The sequence below is a fragment of the Prionailurus viverrinus genome, chromosome C1 (assembly GCF_022837055.1).
Source record: "Prionailurus viverrinus isolate Anna chromosome C1, UM_Priviv_1.0, whole genome shotgun sequence".
Classification (NCBI taxonomy): Eukaryota; Metazoa; Chordata; class Mammalia; order Carnivora; family Felidae; genus Prionailurus; species Prionailurus viverrinus.
In genome coordinates, this window is record NC_062568.1 from 139255724 (window position 1) to 139276191 (window position 20468).

Here is a 20468-nt window from a genome sequence, read left to right on the forward strand (position 1 = left end):
TTTGAACCAAGAGTGTGAAAATACATGACTTGGCTTTTAAAGGACAACTCTGGCTATAATGTGTACTAGGGTGGCAATTTTGTCATACAGAATTCAATAACCAGAGTCTTCAAGATGATTTTTACCACCAAAATAAATTCATTATCCCTGTCCCTAAATTTGCTCCCCATTGTGAATTACCTATACTTATGAAGGGCACCACCATCCACCAATGTGCCCACATAACCAATCTAAAAATCATCTTTGACTCTGCTTTCTTCCTTATAGCCAGACACCACATATTTATTCTACCCAAACAGCTTCATTCTGTCTTCTTTGCTTTTACTGCTGTTACAAGAGGAATGAAGCATGTTTAACCTGGACCCCTACAGAAGCCTACTTAAACTTGCTGTCTATATACTGGACCCTTCTCTAATTAATTCTTCAAGTCTGAGAAAGATGAATGTGAACTTTCTTAACTTTAAATCTGATCATGTATTTACTGTCTAGAAGTCTTTCAGCAGCTCCATATATCTTATAAGATAGAATCTCAACTGCTTAATTTTGTCCAAAGTACTTTATAATCTAGTTTGTCTTTCAATTATGCTACACCTCTCACTACGCCTCACTCACTTAAAGCTCTACCAGTGAAAGGAAAAAAAGTCTTGTTGGAATCACTTGAAAGACTTTTCCCCAAAATAAATGTGCTTTTCTGGAGATTGAAATTTGTTTTTCCAAGAGGGCATGGCCTTCCACTGAAAATGACTGCTAGAGCTAATATTCTACCTACCTCAGATATGTTGGGAAAGAAATAGGTTAAGAGTTTCTGCTACAGCCATACAAAAGCACTTCTATTTCTTCGAATAAGCCTATTCAACAGTTCCTTACTCTATCTGCTGGGTTTACCCATCATCTTCCCTAGAAAGTAATTCCCTTTTAAACTCCAAATCATCCTTAAAATCTCATGCTAAGACTTTAATGATTTCTTCTGGTAGTTAAGTGATCCTTACCCACTGTTTCTAAAGTAACTTGGACAAATCACTATTATATAATTATTTACAGGTGATATCTTTTTGGACAGTAGGGCTTTTGAAAGTGGAATATTACCTGTTAAGTACCTATTATAAGGCATAATTTTATTACATTCATACTCCAGAGCCCAGCTGTTAAGACCTTAATAAATTAATTAAATATTCCACATAACTTCAATTTACAATTTTCCCTAATCTCGTAGAGATATACTTTGACCTTTTGAGAGGTTTAAAGATGAGAAAGGAAAACAGCTAAGACCAAATCTAGACAGAAATAACTGGCAGGTCTATGTCAGAGACTACAGAAGCTGTTATATGCTCTGGACCTCCACCTGACCCCTTCCCTAATTAACAAATCTCCTAATTAAAAATAAAAGGCTATTGGAAAATAATCTTTTGTTTTAGCAGGATGCTCATAGTTCTGTTCGTTTTGGACCTGTATTTATCATAAGTTATCTATTTGTTTTACTTTTAATATGTCCATAAACCTGTTCAATTTGGGGGTGGAATGGGCAATTACAGACCACTTTAAGAATAGTGAAACCTATGGCCTTCTCATTCAGCCATTCATTCAAACACACTCCATTTTCCTTTAACTTCAAAGGGCTCATAAACATCTCAATCTAATCCATCAACTGTATATTTAAAAATCTTATTCTAGAGGGTGGTAGCTGGATAAATTTAAATATACCCATGCACTCACAACTCCAAGAACACTACTGCCTTAAAACAAAAAAGTCCAAATTGATAAAAATGAAAAATGCTCAAAACTAAAGGTCAATACTAAAAATAAAAACACAGAAAAAACAACGTGCTATCATGTATTATATATCAAATAGAAAAAACTGCATTTCTCTAAAGATAAAAATTTATTTGAAATATGGCATATAATCTAATTTTAATTACTAGGCTTAAAAAATCTTACTTATTAACATATGCACATTTCTCTCTTTTCAGCATCTTCCCAGATTTCTTTGGGTGGGTAGGTAGGGTGCATAACTCCAAGTAAAAAATTCCACCCCTGCTCCTCCCCAATTTTAAATTCTTAAACGAAAACACACACACAAAAACCTCCCCAAACAGAAATAACTTTAACTCTGAAATTACTTAAGAAATACCTATAAATATTAAAGAAACATTAATTTTCAGAGGCAAGATCTTTAAAATAATATAGTTAAGAATACCAATGTAGATTTTATAATAAGTCCACCTTTCTAAGACTTTTTAGAAATTATAAAATTATAGAACCTTAGATTGGAAAGAACCTTTACAATAATCTGGTTCAGTGGTTCCCAACATTTTCTCTTCTACATTATACCTCCGCACAAGGACACATTCTCATTAGTAACAACTGTTCCCCATAAAAATGATTCTCAGTGAGGAGTTACATGCCCATACCAGATTCCCCAAGAACTCACAGGTCTAGTCCAATCAGTACTGCTAGAATGTCCTGTCTTTTCATCTGTCCTTTCCTAAAAACCCATGATAGAGTGATAGAAAACTCATTAGAGCCTAAATTTTTAGAAGTAAACTTTTTGTCTTAGAACAATTTCAGATTCACAGAAAAGTTGCAAATATGGATGGTCCTTTACTCACATAAGTAAATTTTTTCTTGATTGATTTTGGTAGGAGTAAGCAATTTTAAAAATATTATTTTAAAAACTATTTGTTTCCAACCTATTTTATTGTCAATACTTTCAAATTTGGAGGCTAAATTGGTCTTAGAAATCAAAAAACAGTGTTTAAACAGCAAAAGCACAGTAAGCACAAAAATGCACAAACTGTGGCACTACACAGACCGTGAAAAGGATACTTGTTTACAGTGTAAGAGCTTACAGAAGAAGGCCGAGCACCTTGTTTGACCTCAGCTGTGAGCATGCACATCAGATGATCACATTTTTCATCCCTCTGTGCATGTTCACGAATGACTGTGAAGGTGCCGCAAGTACTGATGCTGGGGTCACAAATAAATTTTATCAGGTGGATGAATTCACACATATGGAACCTACAAATCATGAGGATTGACTGTATAGGTTTACATTTATAATTTATAGTACTTACCTTTGAAGAGCCATTTGAATACATCTGTATCATGTTCTCTGCACCTTGTTTTACTTTAAGTTCTATATCCAATTGTTTTTGTAAAGCCATCAATCTATTATTGCTAGTGGAACAACGAGGGTCACTGCTAGGGGTATCTGGAGTCCTTGGGCAATCTGTAAATTAAATAGTTATGTCAAAATTACTAGGACAAATTGCTGTTTAAAAATGAATGTTAATATCCTCAAAGAATAAAGAATTACAGGGTTTGAGATGAGCTTAATGTCACCTAAATGGAATCTCTTTATACTTACAGATAATGTAAGACCACAAGCCAAGAAAATGTTCAAGTAGCGTTGCAGGATCATCTGCCAGGGATATACTGAGTCTGAAACTGAATTAGAGCATCGCCCCAAGTTTTCTCAACACTATTATGTTTAAATTAAATTAATTTGACTAATCTATTCAAAATATCCAACAATTAAACTAAATCTCTACTCATTACCTGACTAGAGAGCAAAGCACATTTAAACATTATACAAATTCCTCTAAAGTAATTCTTTTTAAGTAGAACTAAGGATACTTCAAATATAATGCCAGCATTCTTTATAGTAATAATCTAAGCACATATATAAAGGACTTCACATTTTGTTTTCTATTAGGAGGATGTTCAGTCACAACGGAAAATGTTTCAAAGATACTGACTAATACCACACTGCTGGTAGGGGGAATATCCAAAAATTCAAGTCCATGGCTTCTCATAAAGCATACGTGGTGCTTCTATTTTAAAACATAAACAAAAACTTCAGCTAGAACCTTCTCATTATTTTGAATAATCCATTATCACTGAAATACTAATAATACATCATGAATACTAAAATTCATCATGTTGAAGTTCATTATTTTGTGTTTTATCTGCCCTCGGTCTCTTGTCATAAAAAAAATAAGCTAGAAGACGAGAGTACTAGACCTGATTTAGTTCTAAGTATTGGCAACCACTGGAAAACTGTCTAAACTGCAAGTTACTTAACCTTTGTGCTTCAGGGTTCCCTTGTCTCCTCTGCAATAAAAGACGGTGTGACCAACTGATTTTAATGAGTATGTTTTATATTTGGCTTTACATTCCTTCAAAAAATTCATTAGTTTAAAAACATTTCAACATAATTTGTTAACTGACTTGCAAAAATACAGGTGCTATCCTAAATAACGACATAAAATACAATTTTATCATTTATATACTATGTTACAAAGTGTACGTCCTGATACAATTTTATCATTTATATACTATGTTACAAAGTGTACGTCCTGATGTAAGTGCTCTATAAACTCATCCATCCTCATAAATAGCCCTGTAATGAGCACTGCACCCATATTTCAGAAACAAACAAATAACAAAAAAAAACTAGGGTACAGAGTAGTTAAGAAACTGGCCCAAGGTCATATATCTAGTAAGTTACTTCCATACCAAAGTCTACCTTAATAATTCCTGTGCTAAGCTGCTTTTTTGCCATTTAAAAACATTGTAAACAACTATGCTAGGTTCTGCGTGTGTGCATACTTACATATATGACAGTATAATTACCCACACACAAATACATATATGTACGCATATTAATCTTAAATTTAAAATAACTTGAGACAGATATTATCCACATTTTACACATCAGGAAATAGGCAAAGTTGCACAATTATTGAACTGAGATTCAAATTCAAGAAAGGTTTCTACTGTAACTGAATTTCTTACATTATAAATGAGCTGCTCCAAAAGGTGATTTTGTAGAGGACATATTCTTATAAAAAACTGATATTAAGTATAGACAACTTTTCAGATTAGGCTCACAAAAGAACTACTTAACATATTGCTATGGACAGAATATTTATGTGTCCCCAAAAACGCATGTGTTGAAGCCCTAGTGTGATGGTATTGGGGGTGAGCCCTCTGGGAGGTAATTAGATCATTAGGATGCTCTTTCTCTGTCATGTAAGGATGCAAAGAAAAGATGTTGCCTACAAACCAGGCAGAGGGCCATTACTAGAACTTTGCCCCTGCTGGCACTTTGAGTTGTTCCCAGCCTCGAGAACTGTGAAAAACAAATGTCTGTTTTTTAAGTCACCCCATCTATGGTATTTTGTTGAAGCAGCCTAAACTAAGACATACACACACATATATATAATAGTAGTTAAGAGTACCCAGGTTTGAATCTTAGTTTTGGAACTGAGATTCAGTACAAACCAGGTCATAGAAGGTAAGTTACTTAACAGCTCTGTGCCTCACTATCCTTACTGTTAAAAAAGTAAAAATAGCATCAAGCTCACAGGATTATTATGATTGAATAAGTTACATGTACAGAGCTTAGAAAAGGGCATGGTGCATGATATTCAATAAACATTAGCTAGTCATACTCATTGTATGAAGTATAAGCATATCTCCTGTTGAGGCCACAAATGAAATTCACATTAGTAATGACTGAACAGTTAAGTGTATTCAGATCGTGAATAATTAGGTTTTCTTTGTTTTTTAAAACTTTTCTTAACATAAATGATAAACGACTCTTGAAAGAAATCATAACCACATAAAATATGGCATACAAAGTTAATTTATAGTAAGCACATTTTAAAAAAGAACTGGGATGCATTCACAGAAGGCTCTCAGTTGAGAAAAGTGTGGAAATGTGTTATCTGTAAAATAGTTGATGGTATTTAGTTTAGGATGAGAAAGAGAAAGGAGTCTTGTTAAATATCTGTCCATGAAAGAAACTGCCCACTTATAGAGAATTAGGGCAAGAGAATTAGAACAAATGGGTAAAGGTAGTGAGGGCAAAAATTTTATCACAGAATATAAAGAAATTCTTTACATTTTGAATTATTTAACAATGAAATAGTTCCATTAAAATGCAATAAAATCCTTGTCTCTGGAGCCATTTATACAGAAGCTAGATTATAATCTGTAAAGGATGCTGTATGAGAAATTATTGCACATTAAAATAGGTTGTACTAAGGCAGTGAATGATCCATTGATTCTAACAGTCCATGAATTTGTAACAGTATTATAATATCTAACACTATTTTTATAGAAAAGTATTGTCAGTTTTAATAAGGATTAGAACATGAGAAATAATATAATGATTAGGAGTCTGGGCTCTGGAGGTCCGAATGCCTGGGTGAAAATCCTGTGGCTACTGCTTACTGGTCATACATTTACATCTCTGTGTTGCAGTTTCCTCAGCCACAAATTGGGGGTTATTGTGAAGATAAAGCCTGTACAGTGCTTAGGCCAATGTTTAGGACTCAATAAAATTACATGTCAGGGCACAGTTAAGTAGCTGGTATTTCTGCTTATTTAATCTTCGAAGGAATTCACAAAGTTTTGTAATATAACCTCACTTTACAAATAAAAACAATCAAAACTTAATTCAAGTAATTTGCAGAAGTCAAAAAGTGTATGCCAAGGCAGAAATTTAACCTTAGATAGGTCTTGTTTTATAAAGCCCATTTTTTTACTCCTTTAGAAGTTAGAGAAACACTTTTCTGTCCTACTCAGATTTCACCTATTTTTCCTTTTTTCTTAAAAAAAAAAATTTTTTTTTAACATTTATTTATTTTTGAGAGACAGAGAGATAGAGCATGAGCAAGGGAGGAGCAGAGAGAGAGGGAGACACAGAATCCGAAGCAGGCTCCAGGCTCTGAGCTCTCAGCACAGAGCCTGATGTGGGGCTCCAACTCACAAACTGCAAATTCATGACCTGAGCCGAAGTTGGACGCTTAACTGAATGAGCCACCTGGGCGCCCCTTTTAAAAAAAAATTTTTTTTAACATTTATTTATTTTTGAGAGACAGAAAGAGACAGAACATGAGCAGGGGAGGGGAGGAGAGAGAGGGAAACAGAATCCAAAGCAGGCTCCACGCTCTGAGCTGTCAGCACAGAGCCTGGTTTTTCCTTTTGTTTTGTTTTGTTTTGTTTTTTTAAGTTTTTATTTATTTTGAGGGAGAGTGAGTGAGCATGAGTGGGGGAGAGTGAAGGGGACAGAGAGAATTCTAAGTAGGCTCCAGACTGTCAGCACAAACCCTGAGATCAAGACCTGTGCTGAAACCAAGAATCCAAGAGCTGGATGCTCAACCAACTGAACCACCCAGGCGCCCCAATCTATCTTTCCTTTTAATGAGCTACTTTTCTTCTCTCCAGTTTCCTTTTTTACAGGTTATGGTAAATTACAGCATTATAAAACATATGGTTGCCGGTATATTTGCTAAACACTTTTCTTCACATAAAACACATTTCAAAACAGGGGCGCCTGGGTGGTTCAGTTGGTTGAACGTCCGACTTCGGCTCAGGTCACGATCTCGTGGTTTATGAGTTGTGAGTTCAGGCCCCGCATAAGGCTCTGTGCTGACAGCTCAGAGCCTGGAGCCTGCTTCGGATTCTGTGTCTCCTTCTCTCTCTGCCCTTCCCCCACTTGTGCTCTGTCTCTGCCTATCAAAAATAAATAAATGTAAAAAAAATAAAATAAAATAAAACACATTTCAAAACAGCGTTTACTAGAATTCCCCATTAATGTTCTCTTCTTTCAAAAAAGGCAATTTTTAAAAATTTTGTAAGATGAAATTATTTTTCCACTCTAAGAACAGCAAATGTTGAATTTTTTTTTTTTTAAATAAAATGTTTATTTTTGAGAGAGAGGGATGGGGAGGGGCAGAGAGAGACAGATACATAGAATCCAAAGCAGGTTCCAGGCTCTGAGCTGTCAGCACAGAGCCCAATGCGGGGCTCAAACTCACAAGCTGTGAGATCATGATGACCTGAGCCGAAGTCTGATGCTTCACCAACTGAGCCACCCAGGCGCCCTTGAATCTATTCTTAAGTAGACAGCTCAGAGCCTGGAGCCTGCTTTGGATTCTGTGTCTCCCTCTCCCTCTGCCCCTCCCCTGCTTGCGCTCTGTTGGGCTCTCTCTCAAAAATAAATAAAAGCATTAAAAAATTAAAAAAAACCAACCAACTATATGTTATACAAATTCACTAAGAAGGCTTTAATATAATGTTTACATAGTAGAATCAGAGAGGTCCCAAATAAAGTCCCACCTTCAGAGCTAGGCATTAAAGGCTGTATGCTGACTAGGTCTAAGTTAACTTTCCATTACTGTTTTTCATCAAACTCTATGTTCACTTAAAAAAAAAAAAAATCTCTATCATCCCAGAATGCAATGCACTTGACTTCCTCCATACTACTGTTAACTCAGCTCAGGCATTACTTTTTTCTTTGCTAACCATCCCCCAATCTGATCCCCTTTTTAATATGTTTTCAAAGCATACCTTCTTCCCATATATGTGTGTGTGTGTGTGTGTGTGTGTGTGTGTGTGTAATATAGTGTTACAATAATCTATTTTCATGTCTGTTTTCCCTCTGAGACTACAAGCATCTTCAGTATTGGGACTTATACTTAGCTATTTTAATGGATGAGTTTAACACCAAATTAGATATAGAAAAATAGCAGATTGCTCATGAAAAATAAGGAAGTTTAAAAATGAGGTGGGGGAATACAAAATGAAAGATTAAAAGACACAGAGAGCAAAAAGAAATCTAAATCTGTGTTTCAGGAGTAAAAAAGAAAAATGATTCAAAGACATTATGTGAACAGATAATGACAAATTTTTCAGAACTTATAAAAATATCAATCCATAAATTCAAGCTATTCAATCAACTTCAGACAGAAATATACAGAGGAAAAGAATACACATGGACACATCATGGTAAAACTTCAAAAAATCAAAGACAAAGAAAATCTTAAGAGCAGCCAAGGAAAGGGTACTTTTAAGGAGATACTATAGATTAACAACAGACTTTTCAAAAATAGTAATGAAAGCTAGAAGAAGACAGAATGACAGTTTCCTTACAAGATACAATTATCAAGCTTATACTGCAAACTCAGTGAAAATATCTTTCAAGAATAAAGAAAAAATTAAAGACTACCAAGATGGAAAGAATGTCACAACTATAAACTCTTAAAAAGAAAACTCTAAAAGTGATTAGAAATAGGTATATCAAAAGAAAAATAAGGAATGAAGAGCACAGAAAATGGTTTACTGCGAGAAACCTTAAATGACCACTATGTATCAATCAATAATAAAGTCATGTAAAGGTTTCAAGAGGCTAGAATAAAAAACTAGGCATTCTAAGGCCTTTGAATTGTATGGAGATGGGAAAGAACAGTGATTAACACTACAGTCTCTGATAAGAATGCATTTTGTACTGTCTAAATTAACTAAAATTTCCAAAATAATTGACTCATGTTTCAAAATACTATAAAAATGGCAAGAAAGAAGAAACACTGAAAGCACAAAATATAAACCCAAATATATCAGTAATTATTTAAATATAATGGACCAAATGATCTAGGTAAAAGACAAAGACTTTAGACTGATTAAAAGATTTGTCGGGGCACCTGGGTGGCGCAGTCGGTTAAGCGTCCGACTTCAGCCAGGTCAAGGTCTCACGGTCCATGAGTTCGAGCCCCGCGTTAGGCTCTGGGCTGATGGCTGGGAGCCTGGAGCCTGTTTCCGATTCTGTGTCTCCCTCTCTCTCTGCCCCTCCCCCGTTCATGCTCTGTCTCTCTCTGTCCCAAAAATAAATAAACGTTGAAAAAAAAATTAAAAAAAAAAAAATTTGTCTAGGTAAAAATGAGTAAAATTAAACTCAACTATATGTATTATTTACAAGAGACATATCTAAAACATAGTAATACAGAAAAGTTGAAAGTAAAAGACTAGAAAAAAATATTCAATCAATAATCCCAACCCCAAACTATATTTACAACAGACAAAAGATACTTTTCAGGCACAAAAATAATTGGAGATAAGAAAGTCATTTCACAATGATAAAAGGTTCAATTCATCATAAAGACCAATCAATCCTAATTAGTGGGTGCTCAATAACATGGACACAAAAGAAAGTAAAACTGACAGAATTCAAAAGAAAACAGCAATTTCACATTCCATTAAATATCAACAGTGTTTTTAGTAATTAATAGAATAAGCAGACACAAATCCAGTAAGGATGCAGATTTTAACACTACAACAAAATGCTTAACCTATAAACATACTAAGGATAACACGCAACAACTGGAGAATGTGCATTATTTTTTTGGCACACACAGAACATAAAACAAGTATCCGCACAAGGCACTACAGTAAAATTAAAAAAAAAAAAACAATAAATAAAGGATAACTGGGAAGTCCTCATGTTTAATAAGAAACAACACTTTAAAAAATTATTTATTTACTTTTGAGAGAGACCACATGCAAGCAGGAGAGGGGCAGAGAGAAAAGGGGAAAGAGAATCCCAAGGAGGCTCCACGTAGAGCCTGGCGTGGTGCTAGATCTCCCAAACCCAGAAATCATGACCTGAGCTAAAGTCAAGAGTCAGATGCTTAACCGCCTGAGCCACCCAGGCACCCCTCACACTTTTTTTAAGAGAGTGTGTGTGCAGCCAGGTACCCCAAGAAATGCACTTTTAACCAGTTCATGAGACCACAAAGACATAATGAAAATGAGAAAATATTTCAGGGGTGTCTGGATGGTGTAGTTGGTTAAGTATCCAACTCTTGATTTCGGCTCAGTTCATTACCTCATGGTCATGGGATCAAGTCCCATGTGGGGCTCCACACTGAGCATGAAGCCTGCTTGAGATTCTCTCTCTCCCTTTCCCTCTGCCTATGCCCCTCCCCTACTTGTAGGTGCAGTCTCTTTCTCAAGAAAAAAAAAGAAAAAGAAAAAGAAAAAATATTTCAAACTCATTAAAAACTTTAGGTGATATCGGCATCATGGTGTCACAGATGTTCCTCCTTTTTGTCTTTCTTTTGTAACAATAAATTACACATCCATCTATGTGGAATTTGTGATATCTAGCATCATAGGCCAAAGGACCTGGGAGCCATCTTATCCACATTAGCATCCAGTAATAGGCAGACAAATCTTGGTAACCCAAAGAGAATCAAAGACTTAAACATAAGACCTGATACCATAAAACTCTTAGAAGAAAATGTAGGATAGAGCCCTCAACAATACCCATGACAATAGTTTTTTGGATATAACACCAAAAGCACAAGCAACAAAAGCAAAAATAACTTCAATCCACATCAAACTAAAAACTTTCTGCACAGCAAAAAACAATTAACAAAATGAAAAGCAACATACAGAATGGGAGAAAATGTTTGCAAATTATCTAATAAAGGGTTAATATCCAAAATACATAAAGAACCCACACAATGCAATAGTAAAAAGGAGAAAAATCTGATTAAAAAGTGGGTTGAGGAATTTTTTTTTTTTTTCCCCCGGAAGAAAGCATTCAATCATCAAGAAGACAACAGGTAATGAGTGTCCTCAACGCTATGGAGATACAGGAACCCTTGTACACTGGTGGTGGGAATGTAAATTGGTACAGCCATTATGAAAAAGTATGAAGGTTCCACAAAAAATTAAAAATAGAACTACCATATGATTCAGTAATCCCACTCCTGGGTATATATTTAAAGGAAATTATACTCACAATAGCCAAGATATGGGAAAAAAAAAAACCCTAAGGATCCATCAATAGTAGTATGGATAAAGAAGACACAGGGTGTGTGTGTTTGTATTTATACACACACACAATGGAATATGTATTATTCAGCTATTTATGACAACATGGATGGACCTTGAGGACATAATGCTGAATGGGGTAAGACAGATAACATGTATATTATCCCTTCTATATGGAACCTAAAGAAGCCAAGATGTGACAAAACAGAAAGTAGAATGGTGGTTACAAGATGCTGGAGGGTGTGAAAATTGAGGACATGTCTTTAAGGGTACAAACGTGGAACTGGTAAATAGGTCCTGGAGATCCAATGTACAGCAGAGACTAGATTTTAATTGTTCCCACCACATGAAAGATGATAATGATGTGACTTGCTAAAGGTGTCAGCTAATGCTAGGGTGATAATAATATTACAATATATAATGTATCAAACCAACACGCTGTATCCCTTAAACTTACAAAATCTTACATGTAAATTATATATCAATGAAAATAAATTTAAAAATTTACATATGGAAACTTCTATGATGCAACTAAGCAATACTGAGAGGATTATTCATAAGCCCTGAACACATATATTAGAAAAGAGAATAAATTTAAGATGCTAAGCATCTGTCAAGTTAGGTTTTTTTTTTCAGTTTATTTATTTATTTTGAGAGAGAGAGAGCAAACAGGGTAGGGGCAGAGAGAGAGGGGGAGAGAGATCCCTGTGTATCGTCAGCACAGAGCCCGATGTGGGGCTCGAACTCATCACGAACCATGAGATCATGACCTGAGCCAAAATCAAGAGTCGGAGGCTTAACCAACTGAGCCACCCAGGCACCCCTCAAGTTAGTTAAAAAAAAAAAAAATCCATGTAATTCCAAAGAGAACAGGAGAAAGGAAGTATTAAGGTCAGAGCAGAGATTAACAAAATAAAATACACAAAAGAAAGGATCAGTAAAGTGTGTGTGTGTGTGTGTGTGTGCGTGCGCGTGCGCGAGGGGGGGAGGTGTGAAGGGGGCATAATGATAATATGGGAAATCTCAGAAAAGTGATCAAAGAAGAAAAATGGAGAACATACCAATATTATCAATGAATGAGGGAATGTTACTATAGATAAATGTGGACTTTAAATGAATAACAGATGTTATAAATTTTGTCAATAAATTTGAAAATTAAATGGACATCTTAAGAAACTAATGTCACCAAAATTAAGTTAAAAAAGGATAACAATTACCTATAAAATTCAAAGTGCTATGAAACACCTTAAACTAAAACGTTAGAAAATATTTGCAATCTGTAAGTACCTGACTCTATAGATTAACTAACTTCATACTCCATCTTCAATCTCCTTCTCTCTTGCTTAAAACAAGATGCAAGGGGGGAAATAAAACAAAATTTCTCAGTCGCACTTGCAGTTGGGAGTTAGGAAGAAGGCAGTGCATGTTGCATGTGACCCAATCCTACTGCAGATACAAGTATGACATCTGTAGGTTTATTTTTCTGAGAATGGTTTTGCTTTTCTGATAAAAAGAGATTTGCTAAGCTTTCATCATCCTGGTGGAATAAAACTTGGATTTTAATAAGAGCTCAAGAAAAGGCTGTGAGGTAATCCTATAAAGCGGGCAATCAGATCAGAAGAAACCTAAAAACAGAAAGCTCAAAAAGTGCCATCCATAATGGCTGAATTATTTGCTGACTTGTCTTTGGCTTGGGATGACTGTGGGGAAGGAGAATGGATATTCTTTAAAAATTCCTACTGCTCTCGGGGCGCTTGTGTGGCCCAGTCGGTTAAGCATCTGACTTCGGCTCAGGTCATGATCTCACAGCTCATGAGTTCGAGCCTTGCGTCTGTGCTGACAGCTTGGAGCCTGGAGCCTGCTTTAGACTGTGTCCCTCTCTCGCTCTGCCCTTTCCCTGCTCATGCTCTGTCTCTCTCAAGAATAAATAAACACTAAAAAAAAAATTCCTACTGCTCTCACATAGGCCTGATGCAGGAAATCATATCATCTATGTGGCCACCAAAAAGTTAGTTTAAATTTATTTTAATTGGCCTCAGGTTGATAATGCTTCTAGGCATCTTACCAAAAATATGCAAATCTTCTTTTAAAAAAATGCATTTTAAATCCAGACTTAAAAGAATTCCCACAGATAAAATTCCAGTGAAAATGTGCACACAATTAGAAATCACAAAGCTCAGGTAGAAAAAAATTCACCACTAGTGAGAACACTACACTGTAATGTGGCAAAAATTTCACTTATTATCATTATTTTCTACCACATGTGAAAAAGTGTATCTAATAGGTAAAACTAAATACAAAGGATATCAAAAGAATGACCAGGACAAGAGACTGTAAAATATTAACAAAACAGAACTTCTAGTATTAAAAATTATATAACAGAAATTAGAAATACAATATATGTGAAAAAGAGCAAGCTGGTCACAGGTAAAAAGAATATTGCAGAAATGGAGGGGATTTGAAGAAATTGTCAATGCATCTAATTGGAGTTCTAAAATGAAAGAGTTCAGAGTATATAGGAGATGCAATATTCAAATAAAAAACAAGGGCTAAGAATTTCCCATAATTGATGAAATATATAATCTCAGATTCAGGAAACCTAACAAATCCTAAGCAAATCAAAGGAAATCTACACCATTTTATTAAAAAAGCAGAACACTGCAGACAAATATTATCTTAAGAAAAGCTAGGGAAGTATCTTTTTAAAGTGTATACCTTCAGGATGAAAAATAAACAAAATAATTCTAGAAGGAAGGTCTAAAAAGCATGAGGAAATGGTGGACAAAGAAAATGATAAACATATGGGTAATTATAAACCAACAATGACTATATGAAACAATAATTTCATCTAATTTGTGGAACTGAAGATAAAATGATAGAACTAGAATATGGACAACAATGGCGTATAAGTTAAGTGTAGTTAAGCAGACTGGATTTAAAGTATTCTAAATTTGTTGTGTGGTGTGAAAAGAGGGTATCCCATTCACAGTCTAGCTGACAAACAGAAACCACACTAGATATTTTGAACAAAGGGAATTTAATACAGGAAACTGGTTACATCATAAATATCTACATATTATGCAAAGGAGGAGGGACAAAACAGTGATAAAATTAAAGAGTTTAGTCAGGTGTACTGCTTTGGAAGTCACCAGAAAATATGATGTAGTTAAAATGTCCCTAGGGAGGAGATTTTCCAGAGCCAGAATGAGGAGTAAAAACAATTTGTTAGTAATTTCACCAACAACGTTTAGAGCAAAAGATACGCTGTTTTTGGAGCTTTTAGTATTTTCTCCAAAACCACAACTGAGCACTTGGCTTCCAAGATGAATTAGAGTTCTAGAACATAGGAACAATCCATATCCTTAGAAGGCTCCTGATTACTTAAGGTCCAGCCTTAAACTGGCTCCTTCATTTGGAGGTATATAGTAACACAGCTGACCCTGAGTCTTCCCAACCCCAAGAAAGCTTCCTCAGACTTTATCTACATCCAACAAGAGGTTTCATGTTCAGAATTAGAAGAGCTTAGGTGCTCATAACTGACCTTTCATCAAGCTATTAAAATGCCTTATTCACAAAACACCCTAGAAAGGGCATATATAGTCTATCCTCCAGGTTTTACAAATGAGAAAAACAAGACTTAGAGGGGATGCAAGTGGTGTACAACCATACAACTATATAATGGTCCAACTTGGATGAGATCTCAGATCATATAACCTTTGATCTTTATTTTATATACAGCTGATGCCCAGTGATCAATATTCATTAACTGGTACTTAGACGGCCAGGATGGCTGATTATGGAATAAGTCTATTTACTTATTGCATTAAAAAAGATAGCACGAGGAATACTGTTGAAACAAACCTAGCCAAATCTAAATTAATAAAAGTAGTAGTATGCTGAAGCACTCTATCTCCCTCACAAACTTCCATCTCAAGTCTTAGCTACTGTTCACTCACCATCATTCTGGTATTTACCTGGTATTTATAAACTGATATTTTAAGAATAAACTGCTCCAGAATCTTGCCATGTGTTACAGTTATATTAACTGTTTGTATTTCCCCCCAAAGCCAGCTTTTTTATTTAAACAAAATGGCTCACCTTATATAGCCATCTCAACATGCTCAGACTATAGGAATGCTCATGTATTATTAATGGATGCTTAATCAGTTATTTTGTGTACTCAGGATGGCCTCTGTCATATGTCATCAACTAAAGTAATGTCGCTGAGAACTTTTTTCTTTTTTTTTTTTTTGAAGTTTCCTTTTTTTTTTTTTAAGTTTATTTTATTTTGAGAGAGGGAGTGGAGGGGCAGAGAGAGAAGGAGTGAGAATCCCAAGCAGGTTCCATGCTGTCAGCCCAGAGCCTGACATGGGGCTTGAACTCACAAATGTGAGATCACGACCTAAGCCGACATCAAGAGTCAGATGCTTTTAACGAACTGAGCCACTCAGGCACCCTGCTGAGAAATTCTGTAACTAGTACAAACTCTGGTTTAGCTTTCTTAATATTTTATAAAAATAGCATGGATAAGATTGTGGGCTGTAACATTTTTTTGTTTAAGCTGAAATAAACAACGTAGGCATGAAAAATTTCAGAACTGCTTGTATCTGTTATATTACATCTTAATGTCTGAAAACTGTCCTTGTATTGCCTGGTAGAGAAGACTTCTTCATTCTGTACATAACTCTGTACCTAGGGCATGCACAGTTCTTTCATAAATTCTCCTTAAGATAGTGCTACCTTGTTTTTCTTCTTTCCTACCTCTGACAACAATAATGTGTGCCATCAACCACTATACATCTGTTGGACTGGTTAAAAAATATATTAATAATACCAAGAGCTAGAGAGGATGTGGAACAACCAGAGCTCTCATATATTCCTGATGAGAATGAAAAATGGTATAGCCACTCTGGAAAAGATTTTGGCAGTTTCTTATAATGTTAAACATACTCTAACACATGATGTAGCAATCACACTCTTCAGTATTTACTAAAGTGAATAACATGTTCACACAAAAATCTATTAACAGGTAGATACAGCAGCCTTACTGATAATTAACAAAAACTGGAAAACTACCCTGATGTTCTTGGTTAATGGATAAACAAATTGTGGTATATCTATACAATGGACTTACTAGTCAGCAATAAAAAAGAATGAATTATTGATAAATGCAAGAACCTGGATGAATCTCAAAATGCAATATGCTGAGTGAAAGAAGTCAGTCGCAATTATACACTTTACGACTCCATTGGTAGGACATTCTTGAAAAGCAAACTATATGGAGGAGGGGAAGGAAAAAAACAAAAAAAAGAGGTCAGAGTGGAAGAGAGCCAAAGCATAAGAGACCCTTAAAAACTGAGAACAAACTGAGGGCTGATGGGGGGTGGGAGGGAGGGGAGGGTGGGTGATGGGTATTGAGGAGGGCACCTTTTGGGATGAGCACTGGGTGTTGTATGGAAACCAATTTGACAATAAATTTCAATAAATAAATAAATAAATAAATAAATAAATAAATAAATGCATGCATGCATGCAAACTATAGTGATAGAGAACAGACCAGTGGTTGCCAAGGAATATGGAATGAGGAGAGGGTGTGACTCCAAAGAAACAACACTGTTCCTTTTTCTGATTATGGTGGTTAGATAAACCTAGCGTATATTAAAATTTATGAAATGGTATACCAAAAAAGAATCAATGTTACTGTGTATTAGTTTTTTTTTTTTTTTTAAGTGTACCATTAAAGAATTCAAAGGTTAGGAATCTATGAGTCATGTAATCTCATGATTTTAAAGATGAGGAAAGAAATCCAGGGGTGTTATAAGTGACTTGCTAACTACTCAATGGCAACCCTTTCCTTAAGAATCCAAAATTTAGGGGGCGCCTGGGTGGCGCAGTCGGTTAAGCGTCCGACTTCAGCCAGGTCACGATCTCGCGGTCCGTGAGTTCGAGCCCCGCGTCAGGCTCTGGGCTGATGGCTCGGAGCCTGGAGCCTGTTTCCGATTCTGTGTCTCCTTCTGCCTCTGCCCCTCCCCCGTTCATGCTCTGTCTCTCTCTCTCCCAAAAATAAATAAACGTTGAAAAAAAAAATTTAAAAAAAAGAATCCAAAATTTAATACAAAGTATGTTTATCTCAAAATGAGAAATTCAGTGAGAAGTAAAAAATATGTAGAATCACATAACAAATCAGGCTACATATTTCACACTTATATTTAATACATATAAAAGTAAATTACAATTTCTATGCCATACTTAGGTAGACAGGTCAAGAATTAAAAAAAAATTAAATTTTTACTTCTATTCAAGAAACACTTCATAAACTTCTTTGGAAAGAAAACTCCTTTAATATAGTTATTATCTCCAGAATTTAGAGGAATTTCTGAAGTTAACTCTAAAAAAACTCCAACATTATTGGTTCTATACAAATCAGTATTTCCCTTCTGGATCTTCTAGATATTAAAGAAAATATCCATTACTTTAATAGGTAAAAATCAGTCTAAGTTTGGTGAAGTATGAGAAGATGGAAATGGAAAGAGGTATAAGAAAAGGAAATAAGATGAAAACGGGCTTATACTATACAAATTACCAGCTATACTTCACAAAATATGAAATACATTCTTATCATCTTCTTTAGGGATAATACACAAAAGTGAAATATTCAAGATACTGGTTCTTTCCCAAATATTTCCTTTTGGAGTCTCAGGTGCCAACTAAGACTTAGATTACCACTCCACTTGACAGAGATCCAATAATCTTTTTCTTAAAGTACATTCAACCTCATCTAATAGTATCTTTATAACTTCTATGTGGGCTAGTTCCAATGAGACTATCTTAAAGTATACAAAAGGTAAACAGTTATGGGCTTGAAGAAAACATCAAAAAAATTAATTTCTTACTATTCCTAAGAATAAATGAACACTCAATATATTTTACCAATAACAGTCCCAAATGATCAGATCTTGATATTATAATATACAATATTTCAGAGAGTTTTATAGTTAAGTCTTGAAGTTCATCTGATAAAACTCCTTATTTTACAAATAAAAAGCTAAAGATTAAGAGTTAATTATTTCAGAAGTAAAGTGACAGCGGGCCTAATTAGGTACATAGTAATTATTCATATAACGCAGACTTAAATTATGTCCCTTTTCTTTGAGCATTAGGCTTGCATACCTCTAAGATGAGAGTTATTAATATTAATAAACACTTGTTATTAATCCACATACTTTACAGGACTGAAAGCAAAGAACTACATTCTTGAATCTTCCTGTCAGACCTAATTAAAGTAAATGATTTTGTTTACCTTAATATGCAATTTATTTTTTTTTAATTTTTTTTTTTAATGTTTATTTATTTTTGAGACAGAGAGAGAGACAGAGCATGAACGGGGGAGGAGCAGAGAGAGAGGGAGACACAGAATCGGAAGCAGGCTCCGGGCTCTGAGCCATCAGCCCAGAGCCCGATGCGGGGCTCGAACTCACGGACCGTGAGATCGCAAGATCGTGACCTGAGCCGAAGTCGGACGCTTAACGGACTGAGCCACCCAGGCGCCCCAATATGCAATTTAAAACACAGAAAATTTTATGGCAATCCGACCTAAATTTAATTTTGAACTACTTTTAATCCTGTCTTTTTTATTGTTTTTTACTGCTATTATATAAGTGATGATGGAAAACGAAAAAAAAACTTATTACCAAATTGTTATGAATATGCCATTTGCAAAGAACAATTTTTTTAATAAACTCAAAGTCAGGGAAGGTTTCACAGCGATAACCAAATTGGCTTCTGAGAAAGGAAAAGAATTTGACAGTAGGACCTAAAGCTCATTTCTTTATATGAAACTCTAAGAAAGACAAACCTAAAGTTACAGATGATAGAATAGTGGCTGCTTAAAGCCAGGGATGCAGACTAGAGATTGAGAATTAATGTATACAAGACAACCAATGAAGTGATGGAAATCTTCAGGATCCACTGGTTGCAGTGACAGTTACCTAGGTACATACATCTGTTAAAACTCATCAAATCATATACTTAAACTATGCATTTTATCATATGTAGTTTCTATTTCAGTAGAGTTAGTTTTTTAAGAGGGACTGGGAAAACGAAATAGGCTATTCTTCATGTGGCAAAAACTCTTCAATATTCCAATTACAAGGTAGTTATCAGTACTCTGTGAGGAAAAAAATGTTTTCTCTAAATAAACAGAGTTTAAAGCGCCAGGGCTGTTTCTTATTTTAGACCTCTCCTAAAGCAGTCTAATGGGCAAAAAATACAGAGCTCGGCAGAGTTCCAACGGAACAAGCTATTTCTAAGTTTATATGATATTGCTAAGAAAAGTATTTTCATAATATAAATTTCCATTTATATACAATTATTGAATGTGTGGGTAAGAGAATAATACTAGATGAGGAGTTGAAGAGTTCTTAGCTAACTTTGTTATTCTGGGGAAATTAATTCACATCATTGGTATGACTTCAATTCTAAAATAAGAAGACTGGTTTCTCTATGATTTCTGTTATTTTTAAGATTCAACTATTCTTACAAGGTTGAAATCTCTACATAGAGAGTCTCCAATGAAATTCCTAAAGTCCTAGATGCTGAAACTGATACATTAAAATAAGTTTTATCAAGTACGCTGAATATCTGAAGTATTTTATGCAACTTTTTAGATTGGTAATTTGAGGTTCTTAGTCAAATTCATGTACTAGTCAAATTCAATTTTGCTTATATCAGTTATTTCTTATTAACTAATCTCAGAGATTCTAAATTCTAAATTCTCAGAGAATTATAAATTCTAAAATTTCTATGCAGTTGGATACATTACTGTAGATATACCACTCCTTTTCTCT

At 34.9% G+C, this 20468-nt stretch overlaps 1 protein-coding gene across 1 annotated transcript in view; it reads right to left on the reverse strand.

Moving 5' to 3' along the window:
- The window catches only part of PKN2 (protein kinase N2), a 130308-nt gene that overhangs the window by 59879 nt on the left and 49961 nt on the right, over positions 1 to 20468 (reverse strand). The window contains exon 3 of the mRNA XM_047870618.1: positions 3072 to 3226. Coding sequence (XP_047726574.1) covers positions 3072 to 3226 — 155 coding nt within the window. The remainder of the gene's footprint in view (positions 1 to 3071; positions 3227 to 20468) is intronic.